Source organism: Taudactylus pleione, unplaced genomic scaffold, assembly GCF_031769625.1.
Source record: "Taudactylus pleione unplaced genomic scaffold, aTauple2 ptg000095l, whole genome shotgun sequence".
Lineage (NCBI taxonomy): Eukaryota > Metazoa > Chordata > Amphibia > Anura > Myobatrachidae > Taudactylus > Taudactylus pleione.
In genome coordinates this window covers 24,400,504-24,422,536 of record NW_028284497.1, presented here as the reverse complement: position 1 = coordinate 24,422,536, position 22,033 = coordinate 24,400,504, and the positions used below count along the sequence as shown (strand labels likewise).

Here is a 22,033-nt window from a genome sequence, read left to right as displayed (position 1 = left end):
TATAGAATAAAATCCTCTTCAGGAATAGATGAATAAATGGCCTATTACTGGCATAAAATGATAGTTCCGTTATTGTGAATCCATATTGACACAAATTTTGTATCCAATCATTGGCTGTGAATGCAAAAATGTAACAGATAATAGAGCCAATGTTACCAAAAATGTGTTCCTCGCTGAAGTAAAAAGAAGGGTGAGTATTAATGCATATAAATCCTCCTCTAGCCAACCTAGGATTAAGGCTGGGGGATATGATGTGGATATGTCTCTCACCTAGTGTTCTTAGACACTTGCTGCTGTGCACTGGATCTGTGCCATGGAAAGTAAAGCAGTGATGCCATCAATGTACGGTGTGGAGGTAATATGTCCCGTGTCAGCGCTGGTTCAATAGGCGCTAGCTGATATATAGCTGCGACTGTTCACCGGAGGATCCTAGGCCGTGATGGAAAGGCTAAGGCTCTACGGAGGCACTCACAGGAGTATATCAACTCCGGAGCATAGCGTTGTCTGTGACTCCAGCAGGAGGGATGGAGCTCTAACGGCTGGATCGGAAAGACGGCTCTGCTACAATTACACAGGTGCTTCAGCAAGGCAGGAATGCAGGTTAGTAGCAGGGACACCCTTAACGTGTTTCTTTCTCTATTGAGAATTTCTTCAGAAGGCACCTTCCTAGGTGGGCTAGAGGAGGATTTATATGCATTAATACTCACCCTTCTTTTTACTTCAGCGAGGAACACATTTTTGGTAACATTGGCTCTATTATCTGTTACATTTTTGCATTCACAGCCAATGATTGGATACAAAATTTGTGTCAATATGGATTCACAATAACGGAACTATCATTTTATCCCAGTAATAGGCCATTTATTCATCTATTCCTGAAGAGGATTTTATTCTATATTATAGAGGTGTATTTATTAACAGCACTTTAGTACAACACATGTGATTGGAGTACACAGCTGGTGCTCTAATCTCCAATAATACATGTGAGGTTTTTTTCCTTTTTTATGTACAAATTTCTGCAGTAATTTATTGTGGTCATTGACCTTTCAATCTATCTCCAATATCTACCATTTATTATCTACACTTGTATGTTATAATAAACAATTTATCTTTTATTATCAGTGTGTCTTCTGGGTCCGGTTAGACCTACATGCGCCGTTTCTATTTTTTCTACCAACAACAAACATGGCTCTAGGATTAAACCAACACATTTAGCCACCAGAACTTCATTACAGAAAAAATAAAATTGCCAGTCAATAATTTTATACGTCTTTTATCTACTCCAAACCTAAAAATATTATTTGTAATTTGATGACAACAGTTAATTTCTCGGAATCAGTGAGATTAGGTTTTGTCGAATCCAACTCTCTGTACTGAGGGCCTGATTCAGAGCCGGACGCTATGACAGAGCACTTGCTCTGAATCAGGGCGTCTTTTTTTTTTTTATGGAGCGGCCTCCTTGCTGCTCGCATTGTTGTGGGTTGCCATCCACAGCTAATGTGAGCGGCCAGGATGATGGTCGCGATGGTCAAGACCATCGCGACCATCAGGCTTGCGATGAGACCCTTGTGGTAGGGTCTCATGGCCGCAAGCCCAAGAGAGCTTTCGGCTCAAACAGAGCCAAAAGCTCTCCCACTGACATCACTTGGCCCACCAACCAAAGGGGGTGTGCTGTCACTCAACATTGACAGCACGCCCCCTTTGGTGCAAGACCTGGAGCGACAGATTGCCCATTGCTATCCGGGTCTCGCGCATGCGCACGACAGAGCCCACTCTGTCGTGCGCATGCGCTTTGGGCCACCATCGACCCAGTTGCGAGCGCTCAGCGCTTGCGACCGGGTCTGAATCAGGTCCTAAGTGTTGAAAATAAATACACCACTGTGGTGCAAAACTAAATTGCACATATCCAATATCATATAACCAATGAATTACACAGGTCTGCGATGAAAACTTATGTGATGCTTGTAGATTTTTGGCTTCTAAACACGAATATGACTCCCGATTTTGCATATCACATCACCTTTTTCTGCAAAACGTGTATTTATGAATGTCATTTTTTTCATATTCTTTAAAGTAATAAATGTATTCTGCCTACAATTATTATAAAACATTGTCTTAAATTAATACAGTTGGTTGTATAGAACGTTGCAATTCAGTTCTCGTCATAAAACTTCCCCCCACCCAGGGCCAGATTAAGGTCCACATGGGCCTGGAGCTGAAATTACAAAGGGCCTAAACCCCATACTGTCTAAAGGAACATTGCACACACACACAACAACTACAACTACAAGGTGAGCTGCGAAGGTGGAACCAAATACAACAGATGCAACACAGTTTTGCCCTGTGCTGGCTCATTTTAATATCTGCCTAAAAAAGTTTAGAAATTGGAAAAAATAATGTTATCAAATCCGGTGTAGTAGATCAAAATAAAGTTTTACTTCCACCTCTACATATAAAATGATGACTGATGAAACAATTTGTAAAAGCACTACCTTAAGATGAAGAAACTTTCACATATCTTTGCACGAAATTCCCTAACCTATCTGATGCTAAACTGAAGGAAGGCATTTTTACAGGCCCTGACATTTGAAAGTTAATAAAAGATTAACATTTTAGTCGTGTAATGAATATTATGCAACTTTCGGCGTGGTCTTCGTTCAAACGAGTGATTTAAAAAATTTTAGGCAGTGTCAAGGATCCAAACTACAAAGAAATTTTCAGGGAAATGCTTAATAGTTACAGAATCCTTGGCTGCAATATGAGTTCAAAGTAGGGAGGTGCAGGCTAGAATAGGTTCGAATTTGCACGCCGAGTTCGGATTTTTCCCTCCAAAAATCTGGTCTCAGAAAGAGGCAAAACGTCATCTTTCATGGACAAACATCATCTTCCATGGACCTGATTTTTGGAGGGAAAAATCCGAACTCGGAGTGCAAATTCGAACCTCTCCGAGCCTGCACATCCCTAGTTCAAAGGTACATTTTTTTAATTTCCATATTGAGCTTTTCCCGAATAATCTCGGAGACTACAGTGAAGAACAGGGTGAACAGTTCCACCAAGACGTTAAAGATTTAGAAATAAGATACCAGGGTTATTGGGATGTCAGCAATGGCGAGACGACACAGAAAAAGCTTAAAAGCGAAAAGCACCAAAACAAAGTTTGAAGACAAAAAAAACAAGACATTAACGATTTTTTCAATAATTAAAACGAGTTTCTATTATTTAGAAAAGAGAGGGGGGTTTTAACCCCCTATTGTTCCTCAGCACACTGAATTGTACTAGCAACAACATATGGACACTATATGGTAATAGAAATCAGAGATATTGGTTGCATGCATTTGCAAATACATGGGAAGCTGCTAGGCCTCTTCACGGCTTCTCTGTCACTAGCAGTCCCTAACACTAAGAGGTTCACGTCCAGGGTGCAGTGCACTCCAAAAAACATCCAGCCCAGGACCCCCCCAGTACATCACACGAAAATGGAAAAAGAGTGATAGTGCAGTGTAAAGTATAGATGTGTGTGAGTAATCAATAAGTGTGGAATGAAAGGTTAAAATATATGTGAAAAATACATGAATAATAAACAAACATAAAAAGGTGATGTGAAAAGTAACTATGTATATTAAGTGGTGATGCCCTGAAGAGGCCCAGCCAGAGTAGACTTGGGGTGCCCTATGTCCAAACGCTCACCCCAAATGTAATATATACCAATTAAAGCCTTTTAATCAAGGCACATATATATTTTAGCAAATGTAAGGCCTCATGATAAAGGCACATACCTAAATGCATCCAAATTGAGAGACAGCTTACCTGGGAGTCACCCCTGGGAACTCCAACTAGCACTACTAGAACCAGCATTCCCTGCTAATGCTGGCTCATTCATGCATCTCATAACCACAAACAAAAAAATGGCAGCTGCTCAATCAATCTGATAGTACTTTTCAGGTGCATGAAAGGGAGGAGTCATACCAAGTAACCCCCTATTGTTCCTCAGCACACTGAATTGTACTAGCAGCAACATATGAACACTATATGGTAATAGAAATCAGAGATATTGGTTGCACTAGCTAGTGACAGTGAAGCCGTGAAGAGGCCTAGCAGCTTCCCATGTATTTGCAAATGCATGCAACCAATATCTCTGATTTCTATTACCATATACTGTTCATATGTTGTTGCTAGTACAATTCAGTGTGCTGAGGAACAATAGGGGGTTAAAACACCCTCTCTTTTCTACTTGGTATGACCCCTCCCTTTCATGCACCTGAAAAGTACTATCAGATTGATTGAGCAGCTGCCATTTTTTTTATTTTTTTGTTTGTTTCTATTATTGTTTGATTTTAATGTTATATTATTATGTAATTAAGACAAAAATACAGTGGTATCATCTACACTTCTTCACATTTCACAATAAATATGTAAAAAACAATTAAACTTCTTGTTTTTTCTTAAAAATGTATGTAACCCCCTTATAGGTAACTGTGATGTGGTCATTTTTTAAATATACTATTTCTTTATGTACACAGGAGTATACTTAAGAATATTAAAGTATTATTAAAAAAGCTTTCAATACTTTAAATTTCGCAGACCTGTGTTATCCATGGAAAGACCATGTAGATTGTTCACACCTTTTCCATGTTAATTTATGTTATTGGTAACATTATATATTATTTTTGTTTTTTGACAGATTAGAAGAACTGGAAACCTTGCTGTTACAGAAGAACAAGATTACGTATCTCCCATTGGAGTTGACCAACCTTTCTAAATTGAAACTGTTGGTTGTCAGTGGTGATAGCTTGGTTGAGATACCTTCAGCTCTTAATGAAAACCCTTCTCTGAAGTAAGTTGTGCAACAATAACAGAGATAAGCCTTGAAATATGTAGCAAATCTGTTTCCAAGTTATTGTAATAATGGATTTAGGATTCTAATCCAAGCAATCCAAATATACATATGGATGTTTGAACTTTTATTGGCTTTTATTAAAAAAAGAGATTGTATCCCAATTCATACATCTTTTTGAGTAATACAAGACTTCCTCCCAATTTCAGACCTTAGACCTCATATATTGATGTTTACAGCAGAAATATGACAAGGAGAGAGAAAATATTATATTTCTAAATTTATATAAATAAGAACAATCTTAATATCTTCTAATTACATATAACCTTCTACAAGTCAAATGGTGACCGATAGCCAAAATTATATGCTTCATGCATTCACAGTTGCGGAAAATATAATGAAATTGAGACTCTGCTATATGTTGTAAGTATGGCAGAGCAATCCAACTCACAGCTTGTGTTATACACATTGCATATGTATGTATGCAAAGTTTTTGCATGAGTTCTTTGCCATATTTATTGAATTCATAAATATGTTGATTGCCTGTGGTTTCCTATGGTTGAATTAAGTTAATAATTTAATGATGTTATTCTTTAAATATCTTCCAATCCCTCCTTTAATTCACAAATAAAATATTTAGAGAAATACACAAAAAAATACAAAATGAGCACTGTATTAGTATTTTCAATCACTTATACTGTATAGTGCCACTATATTTCCACACATTAAACACACACTGATGTGTCACATTAAAGCTTACAGCCTGAATTCTGTCAAACATATGCATGCACACACGCACGCAAGCGCACACACACACAAATGGGTCTGTTTTAATCAGCAGTCAATTCACCTAACCAATATGTTTTTGGATAATGTTTTTGAGAGGAATTCAATGCATCCGGAGCAAACCCCTGCAAACACGATCTTGTCGAAATTGAGCTCATGACCCCAGCACTGTGAGTCAGTAATGCTAGCCACTATACCACTATGCTGACCCGTGTGCTTACCCAACCTCTCCTAAGCTAAACAGGCATTTTTTCCTATATTTCTGTAAGGCAATATATTCATGAGGATGTTAGATATTAGAAAAAGGTTAATTTTAACTTGATATATAAATATATTGACTCACAATTACATATTTAAATATTAGGAAGTATGAAATGCAAAACAGTGCATAGCCTAAATTTCTCAGAGAACATTGTTGTATAATGTATGAAACATTTGTAAGACAAACATAAACAAGTACCTGTTTTTGATAGAAACCTGTTAAACATAAAACTTGGATTATCCACTAAATAGTTTGTTTCTGAGCCCATGTGTCTAATATCTTCAGTGGCACCAATGTTTATACCCTGCGAATGCATATGTAGGCTCTGCTAGCAATCTATTTACCTGTTTTAAAATGTACTTTTTCTCAAAGCAATAAAAGTCTGTAATTTACAAAACAAAGTCACAATCATAAATATATAGAGCGTTTAGATTCTACTTCCCTCACAGAATATTAGAAAGTTTTATTATTACTTCTGATGTATGATGCTATAGCATGTTTTAGGTGTATGTTATACAAGTTTGAGTGGCATGCTTATTAAGGGCCTCATTCAAAGCTTGAAGTAATTTGCGAGTACAATGCCCAAAAGAAACATGCATAGGTAAAATGTGACTATATACAATATGCAGAGCTGTATACTGTACATCTTGAAATGTGACTGCATCTGTGAGTGCACCTGATTTACTTCTAGTCATCAGTATCAGTGAGCACTTGCATGTACCTCATGTCAGGTGCAAAGGATAAACCCCTAAAGAGGAATATTGTCGATTTTGTCCAGGTAATCATAACCCACATGTGCATGTGCAGTCCCTCACACATCTTTGCGTATGTGAGAATGCCCTATTAAAGACCAGTTCTGCCTCTTTGGATGTCAGTGTAGATGGACTTGGAATGCATACCACGCTGCATCCCCTAGGTGGCTGCCCATTTCCGAATATGTGCAGGATGAATTCACGTAAGATCTGCCCCTCCACAAGTGTACTTTCAGCTCTGCCTCAGCCCCTCAGTATCTGGCCTGAGCCCAAGGAGAGGAATGGCATTCATTGTACCAAAAACACAGGAGCCACTTCTATTCAGAATTACAAACCTCAGATGAGAACCTAGAGGCTCTTCCAGGAATCTTGTGTTATGTGGTTGCTGCATTATTGTCCATAAAATCCATTTTTATATGCTGACTGTATTACTCTTGGTTGCATGGCTGTTCTGTTGATGGAAAAAAAAATCACTGTAACATAACACAAAACATCAATGCATTTCACAACAAAGGCACATCACTATTTAGGATCTTTTCTTTTAGATTTACAAATTACACTAAAAAACTGAATACAAGTGACCACTAGTTTTTATTTCAGGTATGTCAAGATACTTGATAATCCCATTGAAGGAAATGAATGCTTAGAAAAAGAGGCTGAAGAGGAAAATAATCAAGACCGTGAACAGTTTGAGAAAGAATTTATGAAAGCCTACATTAAAGATCTTGGTGAAAGAGGTGCAGTACATATACATTTTACGCAAACAGAATGTATTCATGTATTCTCATTTTGTGTTTTCACAGGGTTTGTAGGAAGTATTAATAAAATTTAGTAGAACAGAAGCCCCAAAGAGAAATAGATTAAAGTTGACAAATTGTCCACTTTAAAAATATTTATGGATTACAAGTCTGCGACACTAGTACTTATGTTATTTACAAAATGGAACAGTCCGGCTCGGGTCTTCTCGCAATTCAGATCTCAGATTTTTAAACCAGAACTCGTGTGTTTTGGATTGCATTTAAATCCTGCCCTTGTTATTTCAGGTGCTGTGAGGTGGTCAGAATTGACTGGACATTAATGTTATTGATGTTAATGATACTAAAGGAACAAAAGCAGTTCCAAATTAAATGATTTGAATTGTTTTTTTATATTTTTTTATCTGTATGAATAATATTGTAGCCCAAAAAACCCTATAATTTTTTCTTAGTTGGAAAACCTGACGCATTAAAGGGAAGATCGGGGCATCAGAGTCACTCCCATCTGCAGAAAATATAATATTTTGTGTACTGTTTCAGTCATTGTCTAATGGTCACCCACTTGTCATCCACAGCAAAGGGGTTAACTGACAAAATTGCAAGGCATTATTATGTAGATTGTGGCAACAGCAAATTGTTACTCCACCAAATTGGTTAGACAAGGGCACATTGGGATGACCAAAGCAGAATAGAGAAAATAAGTAATAATATACCAAGTTTAGTGCATGTTTGCAAAAATTATACTTTATCTTGATAGACAATATAGTCTGATGGTCTGCAAAAAGTGAAAAAAACACTCAGCAGGTCATTTATGATCCTCCATTTGGAGAGGTATATCTAAACTTTTGCCATAGTGCAAAATTAAGTTGCCAAGGCAAGATGGCAGCTTATGCATAGGAACAGAAGTTTGTAGAGGCCAAGGACTGAATTGAGGATGTTTCTAGATAAGTACAGAAAAGCGATGTATCTAATATGCAGATGCAGCGCAAAAACAAAATTTCATTTTATGCCAGGTAAAAGTTGGCAGTATTTAAACTTTCCATTTTTGTGTTTTCACTTTGTACTTTGGGCCTGATTCAGAGTTGGGAGTAGAGTAAGATAAAGCAAGTAACCATGTACCTGGACAAACCATGTTGCAATGCAAGGGGTGCAAATACGTAATTTTTTTTGCATGTGGGGTAAATACTGGCTGCTTTTGCATGTAGCCCACAAATGCTGGAAAGCTTTATTTTTACACTGCAATTTAGATTTCAGTTTGGGAACACCCCCCTCTCAAATCTAACTCTCTCTGCACATTTTACGTCAATTCCCTTTGCAGTGCAACATGGTGTTACCGAGATGCTGAGTTACTTGCTCTTTCTTACTCTTTTCCAAACTCTGAATCAACAGAAATGCATTTAAGATCCACACTAAGCAAAGTAATTAAAACTTTTACACAAAAAAGTGAGAATATATTAAAAAGTCTCCTTAAGATTAATATGTTATATACAAGCAGTATTTTAGTAGTTAAACAGAAAAGCTTATTTCAATAAAAGAGGTGATTCGAAGGTACTAAGAGGCTGGACTTTTTCACAATGTAACGTCTTCAGATTTTCCCATTCTCTGCAAACCTTGGTACATTTCTGGCTTGTGGAAGTGTCTCCCAAGAGTGTAAAGCAGACGTGCACCTTTTATGTGTGCTGAATGGGCTATTTGGGCACATAAGTGGAACAGAAAAGGTGATTTACAGTTGACATCAAGGACCCGATTTAGAGTTACAGTAGGAGTGCATGCAGTTGCAAAGTGCAATATTGAATCTTGGCCAAACCAAGTTGTGCAGCAGGGAGGGGAGAGGAGGTTGGTGGGATTAAAAAATGTATGACCCAAATAAATTGTATGGTGTTAAAACAAGGTTAGCCCAGTAATTCCGTAATACATGAAAAACAGGCCGTTTTTTCCTCCATGCAATAAAATAAATTGTATTTGCACATCTTGCACAACAGGATTTGTTAATAACTTTAATTCAGGCACCAAGTGCATTTTATAAATGAGATCTACTGTATTAAATGCCAATCCTCATTTAATAGGTTTTTTTTAGCCAAGAAAAATGAACAGATTTTTACCTTGTGTCCCCTTTAACCAGGACAGCTGTAAATTTAGGCACATTCATTTTATTAGGAAAGAACATTAATATGTGTTTATGAACTATCGTAAAGGGATAAAAAGCATAAAAAGTATAATAAAGCTGTGACACTTGAAATAACGCATTACTACCATGATTTATACACAATTAAGACGTAACTGAGCAGTATTTTGGTAAAAAGGAAAAGTTCAAATTAATTAGGATGGCTGTATAAATATAATAGGAGGAAGTAATTTGAGGTCACGTACATTTGTAGAAATGAGATTCACTCTCAGACCAAACATCCACAAAATGTTGCACAAACCATCTTCACAGACTATAAAAATGGAAACGGGGTGTGTGACTATCTGTAGCTACTGTATGCTAAAAAATTGTGTATGCGCACCTTAAAAATACCCCTGCCCTTCTGCATAAATAAGAGCCATTATGATGGCAGTATAAGTATTATTAATTATTTAATGATATTTTATTAAATAGTTTTATTATTTCTTTGTTTGACATTTTATGTATATTTTGTAGTATTTTTTTACTTTTACTGAATGGGTGTGCAATAGAGATAGGAACAGGCATAAAATGCCTAATTTCAAGCATGCACCAGGAAGAAACAAAATAACAAAAAACAGCAACAACAAAACAGATCAACAGGTAAATCAATTTCAAAAGTATAGTTTGAACAAGTAACATCAAAAACAAGTTTGAAAATTGCAAGTGAGAATGGTGTATATAAGGCAAAAGACATAGCAAGTACAAAATGGGGCAAGACATTATGGGGAGATGTATCAAACCTTCTAAAGAGCACAAGTAGAGATGCTGCCCATAGCAATTAATCAGCTCTTAACTATCATGTTATAAATATACTGGATCAAGGAAAACTATAATCTTCTTTTTCTACATTTTAGGACAATATGGGTATTAATCAGCTGCATTCACAGGCTTTAAAAATAATTTGATTTATTTTAAGATGGAAAATAATACACCACTTCAGTACCCAATAAAAATATTTTTTGTCAATTATTTCCCTTTTAAACATTAATAGACAAAATGGCAGCTATAATAAAAAAAATGTGTAGTTAATCATGAAAAACAATCAGCAGTTAGCTTTGCTGAAATCACAGGAAGTTACACAATGAATACAATGATTTGGTGGTTATAGAATGTTGCATGTCAGGTATTTCAGGAAATAGCCTACATAAAGACGTAGCTAAAATCAGTCAGCGCATTTCTCCCTAGTTAGTGCAGTTAGGGCGATTTAGTAAATTAAACAATTAAAGCATTCTTGTATGCAAATAATAGGTAATTTTTTTCTCTTCAATAATATAAATTTATATTGTTATCATTGTTACATTTATTAAAGTATGAAAAAAATAATTATGCTTAAATTATTGTCAATTTATTTTTTTCAGATATCACGCCATGTTATACCACAAAGGTGTCATTAAATTTGCAGATATAGGAGTCACAAAATGGAGCTGAATGAACAGTTTGTATGACTGTTTTTTTTTCCATCCAACAATTGTGTATTAAATCTTTATCAGTGCATATAGTAAAACTACTGTGGTTAGGAGAATTTGCTGTACTTCAGTATGTGTCTTTGTTACTAAAACAATTGTTTATGTTTGACATAAATAATTAAAAAAGCAGTTGCACTAATTGTAAGTTGAAAGAACTTCCTGTTACTATTTTCTTTTCAGTGGTTGTTAAAATATCTGTCTGAAAATTGTCCACCAATGTACAGATCTAGTTGTTAGAACCAATCATTCAGAGATCAAGCTGTTAGGCAAAAACTGACATTTTTCCCTCAATTACAAATATTTTTCCTAGTCAGTGGTAGCGAACACGTGGTCATGTTTGACAATTTTGGTGAACATTGAATCAAATTATTCATGTGGATGATTTTCTCAAGAATATAATTATTATGTTTAGCTAATTGAAGATAGTATTATTTGGAGTTTTTACCCATTTAATGTGTTATGGGATAGATCCATGAATAAATCATTAGAGGACTAGCTAGAGAAGAAAGCAATTTTAAGTATGAAAAGGAGTATTATAAAAGGAGTATTATAACGTGCATCAGGAGACTGACTGAGTTTAAATACTTTTGAAAAAATATTCAAAGCAATCTAGACACCACAGTACAATATACTTATGTGGAATTTTTTTGTTAAAAAAGTTACATGATCTGGCTTGGGATGACTTTGTTCACAAAGGTCATTTTGATTAAACTGAAATCAGATACATTGAATGCATCATAAACAGAAATTGAGAGGACAGACTGCACAATCTGTACAAGTCAAGCATAACGAACAAGATACCACTACAGCTGTCCATCACTTCTGGCACTGTGTTTATAGGCAGAATGTCCTACAAAATAGTGCATTGCCTATTGGAACACTGTTCTGTCCTGTTCAACTGTCATTGTCCATAATATAGGTAACACTTAAAAATAAACCATACTATGTCATTTCCAAGAGCTATTTGCATTATAAAATTAGTAGTGTATCCAAGTACTTTTAAATTAATCATTTGCATCTGCATAGGGTGACCTCAAATGACAGAAATGATAAGGATGCATACACTGTAAATTTTGAGCATAGTGTAATTTATTTTAAATATAAATTATTATAACAATGCTGTTATTATCACACATTTATCAAGGTCATCAAAGCAAACAAATCCAGGAATAAATGTATCATACACAGAGCACAAAATTGATATTATGTACTACTGTAGAATTTTTTACTATTTATTTTGTTTGCAGGTATTATGCTCTTAAAACATGGTACTAACATTTATAAAAAACAATTAATCATTTAACTTGCTGTATTAGTTAAGAAGAGGGAAATTAGGATTGAATAAAAGGTCTATTGCTAAAGACTCACAACAACATTATTCCTAATTTAACATTATATGGGATTAACTATTAATGTACACTGGCCATGCAGTACCACAGATTTAATAACAAAAATGTGTTGTATAGTATCTTGTATTGTGGTGTGATATTTCACATTGGAGTCCAACAGCAGCATACTGACAACTATGGGCCTGATTTATTACCGATCACAGCCGCGATTACGCATGCAATCTGCCAATCTGCCAATCATGCATTGCAGTGCTTGTAGACCTAACTGTGATCATACTGCGATTGCAGTGACTACGCAGACCCATCGCAGAGTGATTGACAGGAAGTGAGTGTTTGGGGATGGTGACAGGGGGTGGGGGGGGTCGGTGAAATGCAGGTGTGCCGGTGCGTTTGAATGCCATTACAGGGGCGTGCATAAATTAGCCACTGCACCATTGCGATACCATACGTAGCTTGGGCATGCACAGTGTGCGATGAGGTTAGCAATTCCTGAGTAAGGTCAGACCTTGTGCAAGTGTGCGTGAGGCTCCGATTGTACTTGATGTTACTGATGATTTTTGCAGACTTGCAAAGTATTACGGATGTGTGTAAGGTGAAGACAGTGTCCTTATGTTTGGCTGCGATGGCATTGCGATTGCAAACATTAGCATATATTCGCATTGAGACTGTGTGCGTAATTGCAACTATGATCGCAATAGCGATCTGTAATGAATCAGGCCCTATATGTCCCTTGGCATGACTCGGGTTGTCTGGCAGATTTTGACCTTGGGGGCAAGCATACACCACTGGCCCATGAACAGTGGTCCATGAATAGCGGCTCACCCATAAAAGGTGGTTTTAGACAACATTTTAAAATGGCAAAGTGTTTATGGCTGTGTTGAATTTGGCTGTAAAGAATGTCATCTTTATTAGTTTCAGAGGACAGATTAACTTGGACTGTGGGTTAACAATATTAGAGAACTGAATATCTGGTAGAATGGTTCAGTTTGGTTGCCTACATCGTCCATTCACTAAAGGGTGTTGGAAGGGGACAGAGTCATTTTGTTGTTACTGTCTTTTCATTGAAAAAACTGTACCCTCTAATTAAATCAACTATAATGTGATGATTTTCCCTCATTAAAATATAAATAAAATACTGTAAACAGTAATATTCTGAATGCTTCTTCTTGATATAATGTTTGGAAGATACAAAGATTAATGAAAGTGGCTGCTAGTTAAGGACTGCCATTTTGCTGACCTCTGTTGAGCAGTACATCAAAATACCAGCATTTGTGAGTCTTGTAGTGGGAGGGGGTGTGGGAAGGGGACTGGCAGTGCTCATCTGCCTATATCAAATCATATAGGGTAAGGCCTGTCATGACGACTCAGTGACAGAAAGTCTATGTTCACTTCCAATCTGCCTGTGTGGCCTCCAGTGTCTGGACACTTACTGCAGTAGCAGCGCAAACATTTGTGCTCTTCCTGTTTCAACAATGCGGCCTCCAGCCACCTCCAGAGATATCTCCTCTGCCTGCATGCTATCCTCTCTGTGGCGCAAACAATTTAAAAGTGCAACATACTGGGGGGCACATGCTACACTGCTATTCAGACACACCTGTCCCTAGAATAACAAATTAGGCATGTTTCAGAGTTGCACACATGTCAGCTGTAGCTGTGGCTGCATTGCATTCTCCAAAATAAGTGCCAATCTTCATCTGTATTCAGCGTTGGCTGCATCTATGCTGCCGCATTGCCCCTCTCCATTAACTTGTGAAAGCAGTCATCATCACTATTAGTGCACCAGTCAGCCCACAGCACACTCTCATAACCATTGGTATGAATGCCCATTTATCGCAGACATGAGATGCATATGGCTCTGAGTCACCCGCAGTTCATCAAAGTTACATATGATAGACTTGGATGCATGCACAGTGTGAAAAATCGCAAGCTCTGTCCACAAAACATGCATGTAATTCTGAATCAGGCCCAATATGTGTAATGGGAACCAATATGCAGGCTTCCCCTTATAGAAAATATATAGCTCACTATATGTATATTTTGACTAAAAAAGTCAAATTATACATATAGTGGACTATTTATATGTGAAAGAAAATCAGTATATTTTATTCTCACATTGGTTTCTTTAAAACATTCTAAAAATCGTAAAAAATTCTCATAGTCAGCATACACATTCTTAGCCAGGTCTGACTATGGTTACAGCATCTAGTGTATTACATTTTCAGAAGTACCTGGAATTATAAACAGACAAGAAGTTGATAAATGGTTAGGGCTAAAACATATAGAAAAATGTATTGCAGTGTTAGCACCAGAATAGTGTTCAGATGAGCCAGCTCCTTTGTATCAGTGTACAGAGAAGGGGATAAAGCAACTTGTAGCCAATCTTAGCATAGCAATGTATTGTATTTAGAAATTCCATACCTGCTAAAGCTAAACAAGAAGGTTTGAATGGAGGTACATAAGGCCACTTCCTCCTTTGTACAGTGACTTCTGACTTTTCAGCACCATTACATATCACATATAACAAAAAAGCTCAAACATGTATTATTATAAAATGCATAAATAGTAAGCGTGGGACATAAGCTGCCATGGAGGGCCTCGCAGTAATAACAGCCACGCTAAGATACTTTTATAGTTTGGTCTTTTAATGACTTAATTTTGGAGTCTATTAGACTGTTGCATCTCAGACATGTGGCAAAATTTGCTAAGCGGCAGGTTCTAAATGACAGCCATGTTCTATTCTATTCTATTCTAAAATGTGTTTTGATGGCGGTTTTGGCCTTAGAAAATCTGTGGATAGCAAAACCGCCACCAAACCGCTGGAGTTTAGAAGCCGCCGCTTAATACATTTTGCCCATGGTGTTAGAACTGTGGGCCTGATTCAGCAATGGATGCAACCCAATATTTATACAGATCGAGCATTTATTTGCCATTGCGCATGTGTGTAAAACGCACTGCGCATGTGTTGTGATTGCCTTGCCATTATATACGCACAGAGGATCTATTCGCAAAGAGAGTGTCATGTGGTCAGCATTTGGGGGAGGTAACAGGGGGTGCTTAGGTAAACGCTGGTGTGTCTGACTGTTTAAATGCCGTTTCATGTGCGTGCATAAATTAGCTATTGCGATTGCAGTTGCAGCATGAGAGCTGTCTGCGTGAGAGGAGAGCTGCAGTGTTTGTGGCTGGTCAGACTTGCCGTACATTCTGTGTGACTGCTTGATGTGCGTCAATGTTACCGATGTTTATACTGGAGTGGAACATTGGACGCATATGAAAAGGCAGAAATGGGCGTCTTTATGCTGGCTGTGCTTTGGCAGGTATTAGTATTTTTTCACAGCTGCATTCCATGCAAATTGCAGCTGCGATTGCATTAGCATCCACTGCTGAATCAGGCCATGTGTTCTAACATTAAGGCCATGTGCTATTAATATGTACACCTGTGGTGGCGCTGTAGTCCTCTTTGGATATTCATGCAGTGTAGTGCTTACAGTATATTCTACATTATGGGCTGCTGTTTAGGCACCACCTTATCTGACATTACCTGCAGGTTGTGTTAATGTCCTTATTGCTGCATGATATACACCTGCTAATCAGCTGTTATAAATGACCCACTGACACAGGTATACTTGCCTAATCTCCCGGAATGGCTGGAAGGCTCCCGGAAATTGGGTGTCACTCCCATCTGCCCGGAAAAGAAGCCAAGTCTCCCGATGCCGGCTGCTACCCCGGCCATGGTCGTCCACTTCTCGAGTGGAAAGGACGAGATGAATCTTGTCATCTTGGCATTGTCTACCAGGGGGCGGGGACTAGATAACGCAATTGCGGCACCATGCCCTAACACTGCCTACTTTAGCTACTTTAGCTGCTCCACGCCTCCTGCAGTGCCGACCTGGCTGCCCCCTCCCGGAATGGTCACCTAAAAAGGTCGGCAAGTATGGTGTTATTGCTGGTCATTATTGTGTTTGATTGCTCTGTACCTGATGTCTGAAGCCATTGCCTGTTACAGGTACCGTTGCCATGGACTCCTGTATTTAATAAATATCCTTGCTACCATGTCTGACTCCTGGTCATGTATTTGGGAATTTTACACTGTGAATCATAACACATGAGACTTAGTGACCTGCTGTTTGCCATAAATCATACTATTCAACATGTATCTCTCCAATGTTATGGTATACATTGTTTAATATTGTAACATGGTGGATTGTAAAATGTTAGCCCAAAAGGACCTAAAGAGGCATTTTCTAATACAAGTGCCTGTTAGGAGATGCAATTCAGGCACTTGTATTAGAAAATGTGGAGGTTGAATACATGTCAGCGCTGTCTTTATGTTTTTAAGCTAGGTACACTCCTGAGCGATCCACAATTCCTGGGCATGCACTACACAATTATCCTTCCTATAAAAACAATACATTTTCTTAAAGGTCGTTAAGGTGATCTTTTTACATGCAGTTTATCAGATGATGTCTGTACATACAGTATTTGCTGCACAACGTCAGCTCGTCCGGACCAACGAATGTCGTGCAGTACTCCTAATGTTGGGAGCTGATCTGTTTTAGTTTGTGAATGACGGTTGGCTCTGGGTGCTGTGTAATAATCGGGCCGACCAGCGGAGAGTTGGCTGACCATACTGAGTATTGTACAGTGTGTACCTAGCATAAGTAAAAAGAGTGCATTGATAACTAGATTACCAGGCTAAAGGCCTGATTCAGAGGAACACACAAAGCCAATGTTCACACAGATGAGTGAGTATTTGCTACAGCACATGCGCAAAATATAGGGGAAACAGGGAAAACCCCGATGGCACATGCATTACCCTGTGTGTATGCACAAATGCACTGTTGCATACAGGACCGCTGGCATTAGAAATTGTGAGTCTCATGGGCGTTATAACAAACAAGAAAATAAAGGCGCTGTCAATTTTTACACATTTAATAATAATTGTATAATACTGTACATATGTTTAAAAATAAGCACATATCATAAAAAATGTTCCATTTATCTGCTTAGTTGGAATTATTAAATCCTTATTTGAAGGGCACATACAAGTGCCTGGTGTGAATGCCTCTGTCTCCGGTATATTGAAATGTTGGCCAGCAGGGAATTGATATGATTAGATACCCAAATGAGAGGTTGTCGCAGCCCTCCGTCAGACAGCTACTTTTGTCAACCAGGGGAGAATATTTGGAGTGCACAAATACAGCAGTCCACCTACTGATAGCTCAATCCCCATATGGGTTCAAAGGCAGTGGCGTAACTAGGGCAGGGCGAGCGGGGTGCGTGCCCTGGGCGCCGTTGGACCGGCGACGCGGGGGGGCGCCGCCGGCCACGGTACCGGCCCGCCCGCCCTAGTTAGCCAGTGTAGCGCCGATCGCAATGAGTGCGGTCAGCGCTACACATTTACACAGGTCCGGCGCTAGGCTTCCAGCGCCGGTCCTGTGCTGCATGCCTGAGCCCGTTCCCCCCCTGAGCGCTTGCCCAATAGCGCCAGGAGGCGGGCTCAGGCTGTGCATAACACACGCATCGCCGCCAGCAGAAAGACTCTCATTGACTGCTGCAGCACACACTGCAAGAGCCGGACTTCCGTCCGGCTCCTGCAGTGGGTAATGGGACTGACGTTGACATCTGTCCCATAATGCTGAGCGTGCCAGCCCGGGCGGGAGCGGCGTCGCGACCAGGACCAGAAATTCAGGGAAGTATATTTTTATAAATATATATATATATATTTTTTAAAAAAACCTATCTGCACAACGGGGAAGGGGGTGGCTACTACTGGGGGGACCTCTACTGGGGGAGGGGTGGCTACTACTGGGGGGATCTCTACTGGGGGAGGGGTGGCTACTACTGGGGGGACCTCTACTGGGGGAGGGGTGGCTACTACTGGGGGCGCCATTGGGAGGACCTACTCTACTGGGGACTACTACTTGGGGGGGAACTACCACTGGGGGCATTATAAAAGGGGCCTACTACAAGAGGCACTGCACTCGAGGGACCACTACTGGGGGCAATAATAGGAAGGGCCACTACAGGGGGCACTGGATAGGGGGGATCACTACAGGGTGCCTGCATAAGGGGACCATTACTGGGAAAACTGCATGGGGGGGACTACTGCTGGGGGCACTATATAAAGGGCACTGCATAGGGGGGGGGACTACTACTGGGGGCACCATATAAAGGGCACTGCATAAGGGGATACCGCTACTGGGCACACTGCATTGTGGGGACTGCTACTGGGGGCACTGCATAAGGGGGAACACTACGTGGGGCACTGCATTTGGGGGGGGCCACTACTGTGGGTAATGAGTAAGGGGAACTAATTGGGGGCTGTATAAGGGGGACCACTACTGGGGATACTGTATAAGGGGCACTACTATGGGCCTACATAAGAGGGACCACAACTGCATACTGGGGGTACTGTATAAGGGGTACTACTGGGATTAAGGTGCATATGGATAGGAATGTTCAGTGTGAAAATAAAGGGGTGTGTCATGTTGACACGCCCCATTTTTAAGTGACCACGCCCATGTTTTTCCACAGATCGGGATGTTGGGGTGGGGGGCGCTCCCTTTTCAAATTTGCCCTGGGTTCCAAATACCCTAGTTACGCCACTGTTCAAAGGCCCCCCTTTCATCAGTCTCTGGGCCTGATTCAGCAAGGCATGCACAGGAGAGAATGCACGCACTTGGCCGATGTATTGCACTGTGCATGCATATATAACGCACTGCGCATGTGCGAACTAGCCAGTGCGATCAGGTTAGGGTACGCAACCTACACGCAGTGTGTACACAGACCCCTCCAATATTGATTGACAAATAGTGCCTTTTGTGGGTGGTGACGGGGGGTGGTCAGGAGAATTCAGGTGTTATAAAGCAGTTATAAGAGCGTGCATAATTAAGGCAGTGCGGCAGCATACGCAGCCATACCGTAAGCTGTACACAGGAACCGGACAAAAAACTGCAGCAGGTCAGGTCAACCAGTATTATGCTAATGGGTCTGATGGTTCTCAATGTTACCGATGTTTACACTATCTTGCGTGCTGATCAGGCTGTGAGTAAAGGGAGAGGGCCGGTATAGTATGGGGCTGGGCGTCTGCATCTTGTGCTGTACATTAGGTGTGATGAGCACGCGTATAACCACAGTGATAGGTGAGACAAACACTGGGCTTGGGTGGCGTGGAGTAAGTATAACGGGACAGATAATTACTCGGATTTGTTGCCTTTGACATCTGAAGCAGTGTGGTCTAAAGTTACAAATAAATGGACAACTGAAATTCCACATATTCAGCCTGCAGGTGTCTTCCTTAAACATATGGAGAAAACTATGAAGTTCCTACACTCTGCAATGTTGCAGGAGGTTCACATAAAAAACTCTTCACCAAGCATATCTCTCTCAGGCCCAAAGGAAGCATATTATTCCAGGAGACACAGGTACCTGTCTAAAATGTAATTGTTTGCAAGCTTCCTTCATTCACAGTATGTGGGAATGTAAGATCAGAAAATTCTGAGATAAAGTGATGATGTATATTAATGATATATGTAAACTGCAGCTTTCTAAAGATCCTTTAACCATGATTTGTGCACATTTTTTTAATTGGAACTTGCAAGGACGCAGTTTGAAACTTCTTCCATTCCTAACAATTACAGTGACTGTAGCTAAAAAAGTTATATTGCGATGCTGGACAGTCTCTATGCCTTCCTTTTGTTAGCCTTAAAATCTGCACTGTTACAACTCCTATGTCTAGATAGTAAAGCTACATTACCGCATATTGAGACTGGGGTTGTACGATTCCACAAAAAATGGGGTGTTTTATAGACTCGCCTGTTACATGAAGCATACTAGTAAAATGTTTATGCCTTTCGCTTTCAAGATAAATTAGAGGATATCACTCTAATTATTCAAAAACATGCAAGAATCCTAAACAAATATTGTTATCTACGTGTGATATAATTTCTGTACAAAGACAAGCACTTGAATCACCATTTATGTATGGGGTAGATGTTCCTCTTTTTCTTTTGCAACAGTAGAGATTATAAGAACCTGTCTAATCAACAGATTTCTGAGAATGTTGCCAATTTCACTATTTATCATGAACATATGCTGAAGAATGATGTGGTATGCCTAACTGATTTCTTGGGAATACAGACATCCTAGGCAACTAAAACATTTCTTTTCCAGATTGACTAGAACTCCGTGCAACACACACAAGATGCCTTATTAGCAATCCATATAACTATTTACATGAATAACAGATTGTAATGTAGGATTGCCATAAATACATAATATTTAGCCTCTCATTTTGATAATAAGGACAAATTAAGAAGATCTCCTTTCCTTCTTTTCATTTAGCTTAATTATCTCTAAATCCCATTAATTAGCCAAGACCATGTATATTGGAGGACAGTTCCCTGCCCATGAACTGCATATGGATAGTGGCTACAAATATGTGATGTGAATGTTTTTTTTTCTTTTTGTAGGATATTGGTAGTTGTATAATCTTATACTGTAACTATTGTTATAAAAGGTATATTTTAGGAGTAAATTATTAATTAGAGTGCCCCATAAAAAAAGTCTTCATTTTCTCCTTTTCAATGTACATGTTTATTACACTTGATCTGGGCGCACCACAAACTACAGCGGGATGACTTTCACCCTATACAGGGACTAATTCCCATTCATTTTAGATTCTTCCTCAATTTGTCTTAAAACTTATATATTGAAAAACTTATGCAGAATCATCCTGCTTTTCTTACTGTGAAGTAATACAAGAAGCATGTGTAATATAAACAGGGCAATTTGAAAACCAGCATCTGGGACAGGGTTGCCTACCTTTAATATTCTCTTCCCGGGAGAAGCCCGGGTAAGAGATGCAGCAGGGGGCCGACGGGGGCAGGGCTTGACGATTCGCGTCATTAAGCCCCGCCCCCTCGCGGTAAAATTGCCGCGATTGGGCACAATTTACATAGGGGGCGGGGCCAAATGCTGTGATTCAAGCAGAATCACAGCTTAAGCCCCGCCCCCTTCACGGAGACCCGCGATTGCCGCGGGTATTCTCCTAATTCTGCCCACTTCACTAGGAAGTGGGCAGAATGCGAGAGAAATGCCTACCCTTCCGGGGGTGCGGGGGGTTACCCGAAAAATCGGGAGCCTTCCGCGAAAACCGGGAGGGTAGGCATGTATGATCTGGGAGAAACTATACCATATTCATATGAATTTAACTCCGTGGATCATCTGAAAATAGGCTACAAAATTTTGATCTTTTGTCTCCCTAAAGAGCATATGCAGCTGCACAAGCCAAAATCTCAGGCTCCAAGTCTTAGGGATATATTTACTAAGATTCGTGTTTTCCTTCGTATTAAACAACATGTCAGACATCTCATTGACACAAGTGAGTTTGTTTCAAACAAACTCACAAATGTACTAATATTTGTGTTGACTGAATTGTGTTTTCCAATGGTATATGGAAGTATTTTTGTGTGCGTGTTCAGTTGAATTTGGACTGAACACAATAGACCTGCCGGTCAGCCGCATGTTTAACAGAAACGCTGCACAGATCAGTGTGATGCATACAGTCTTCTGTGTGCAATAAAGTAATAAAGTGTTATTTTTATTTTTTTAATAATGTGGGGTCCCCCCAAATGCATAATCAGCCCTGGACCTCTGAGCCT

General features: G+C 39.4%; 1 protein-coding gene across 2 annotated transcripts in view; it reads left to right on the top strand.

The window, feature by feature from the left end:
• LRRC2 (leucine rich repeat containing 2) overlaps positions 1-12,718 on the top strand; it is a 440,208-nt gene extending 427,490 nt beyond the window's left edge. For both annotated transcript variants that reach the window (XM_088470067.1, XM_088470066.1), the window contains 3 exons: positions 4,682-4,834; positions 7,235-7,371; positions 10,915-12,718. In XM_088470067.1, the coding sequence (XP_088326193.1) occupies positions 4,682-4,834; positions 7,235-7,371; positions 10,915-10,964 (340 nt within the window). In that variant the 3' untranslated portion in view covers positions 10,965-12,718. The remainder of the gene's footprint in view (positions 1-4,681; positions 4,835-7,234; positions 7,372-10,914) is intronic.
• Positions 12,719-22,033: the final 9,315 nt, after the last annotated feature.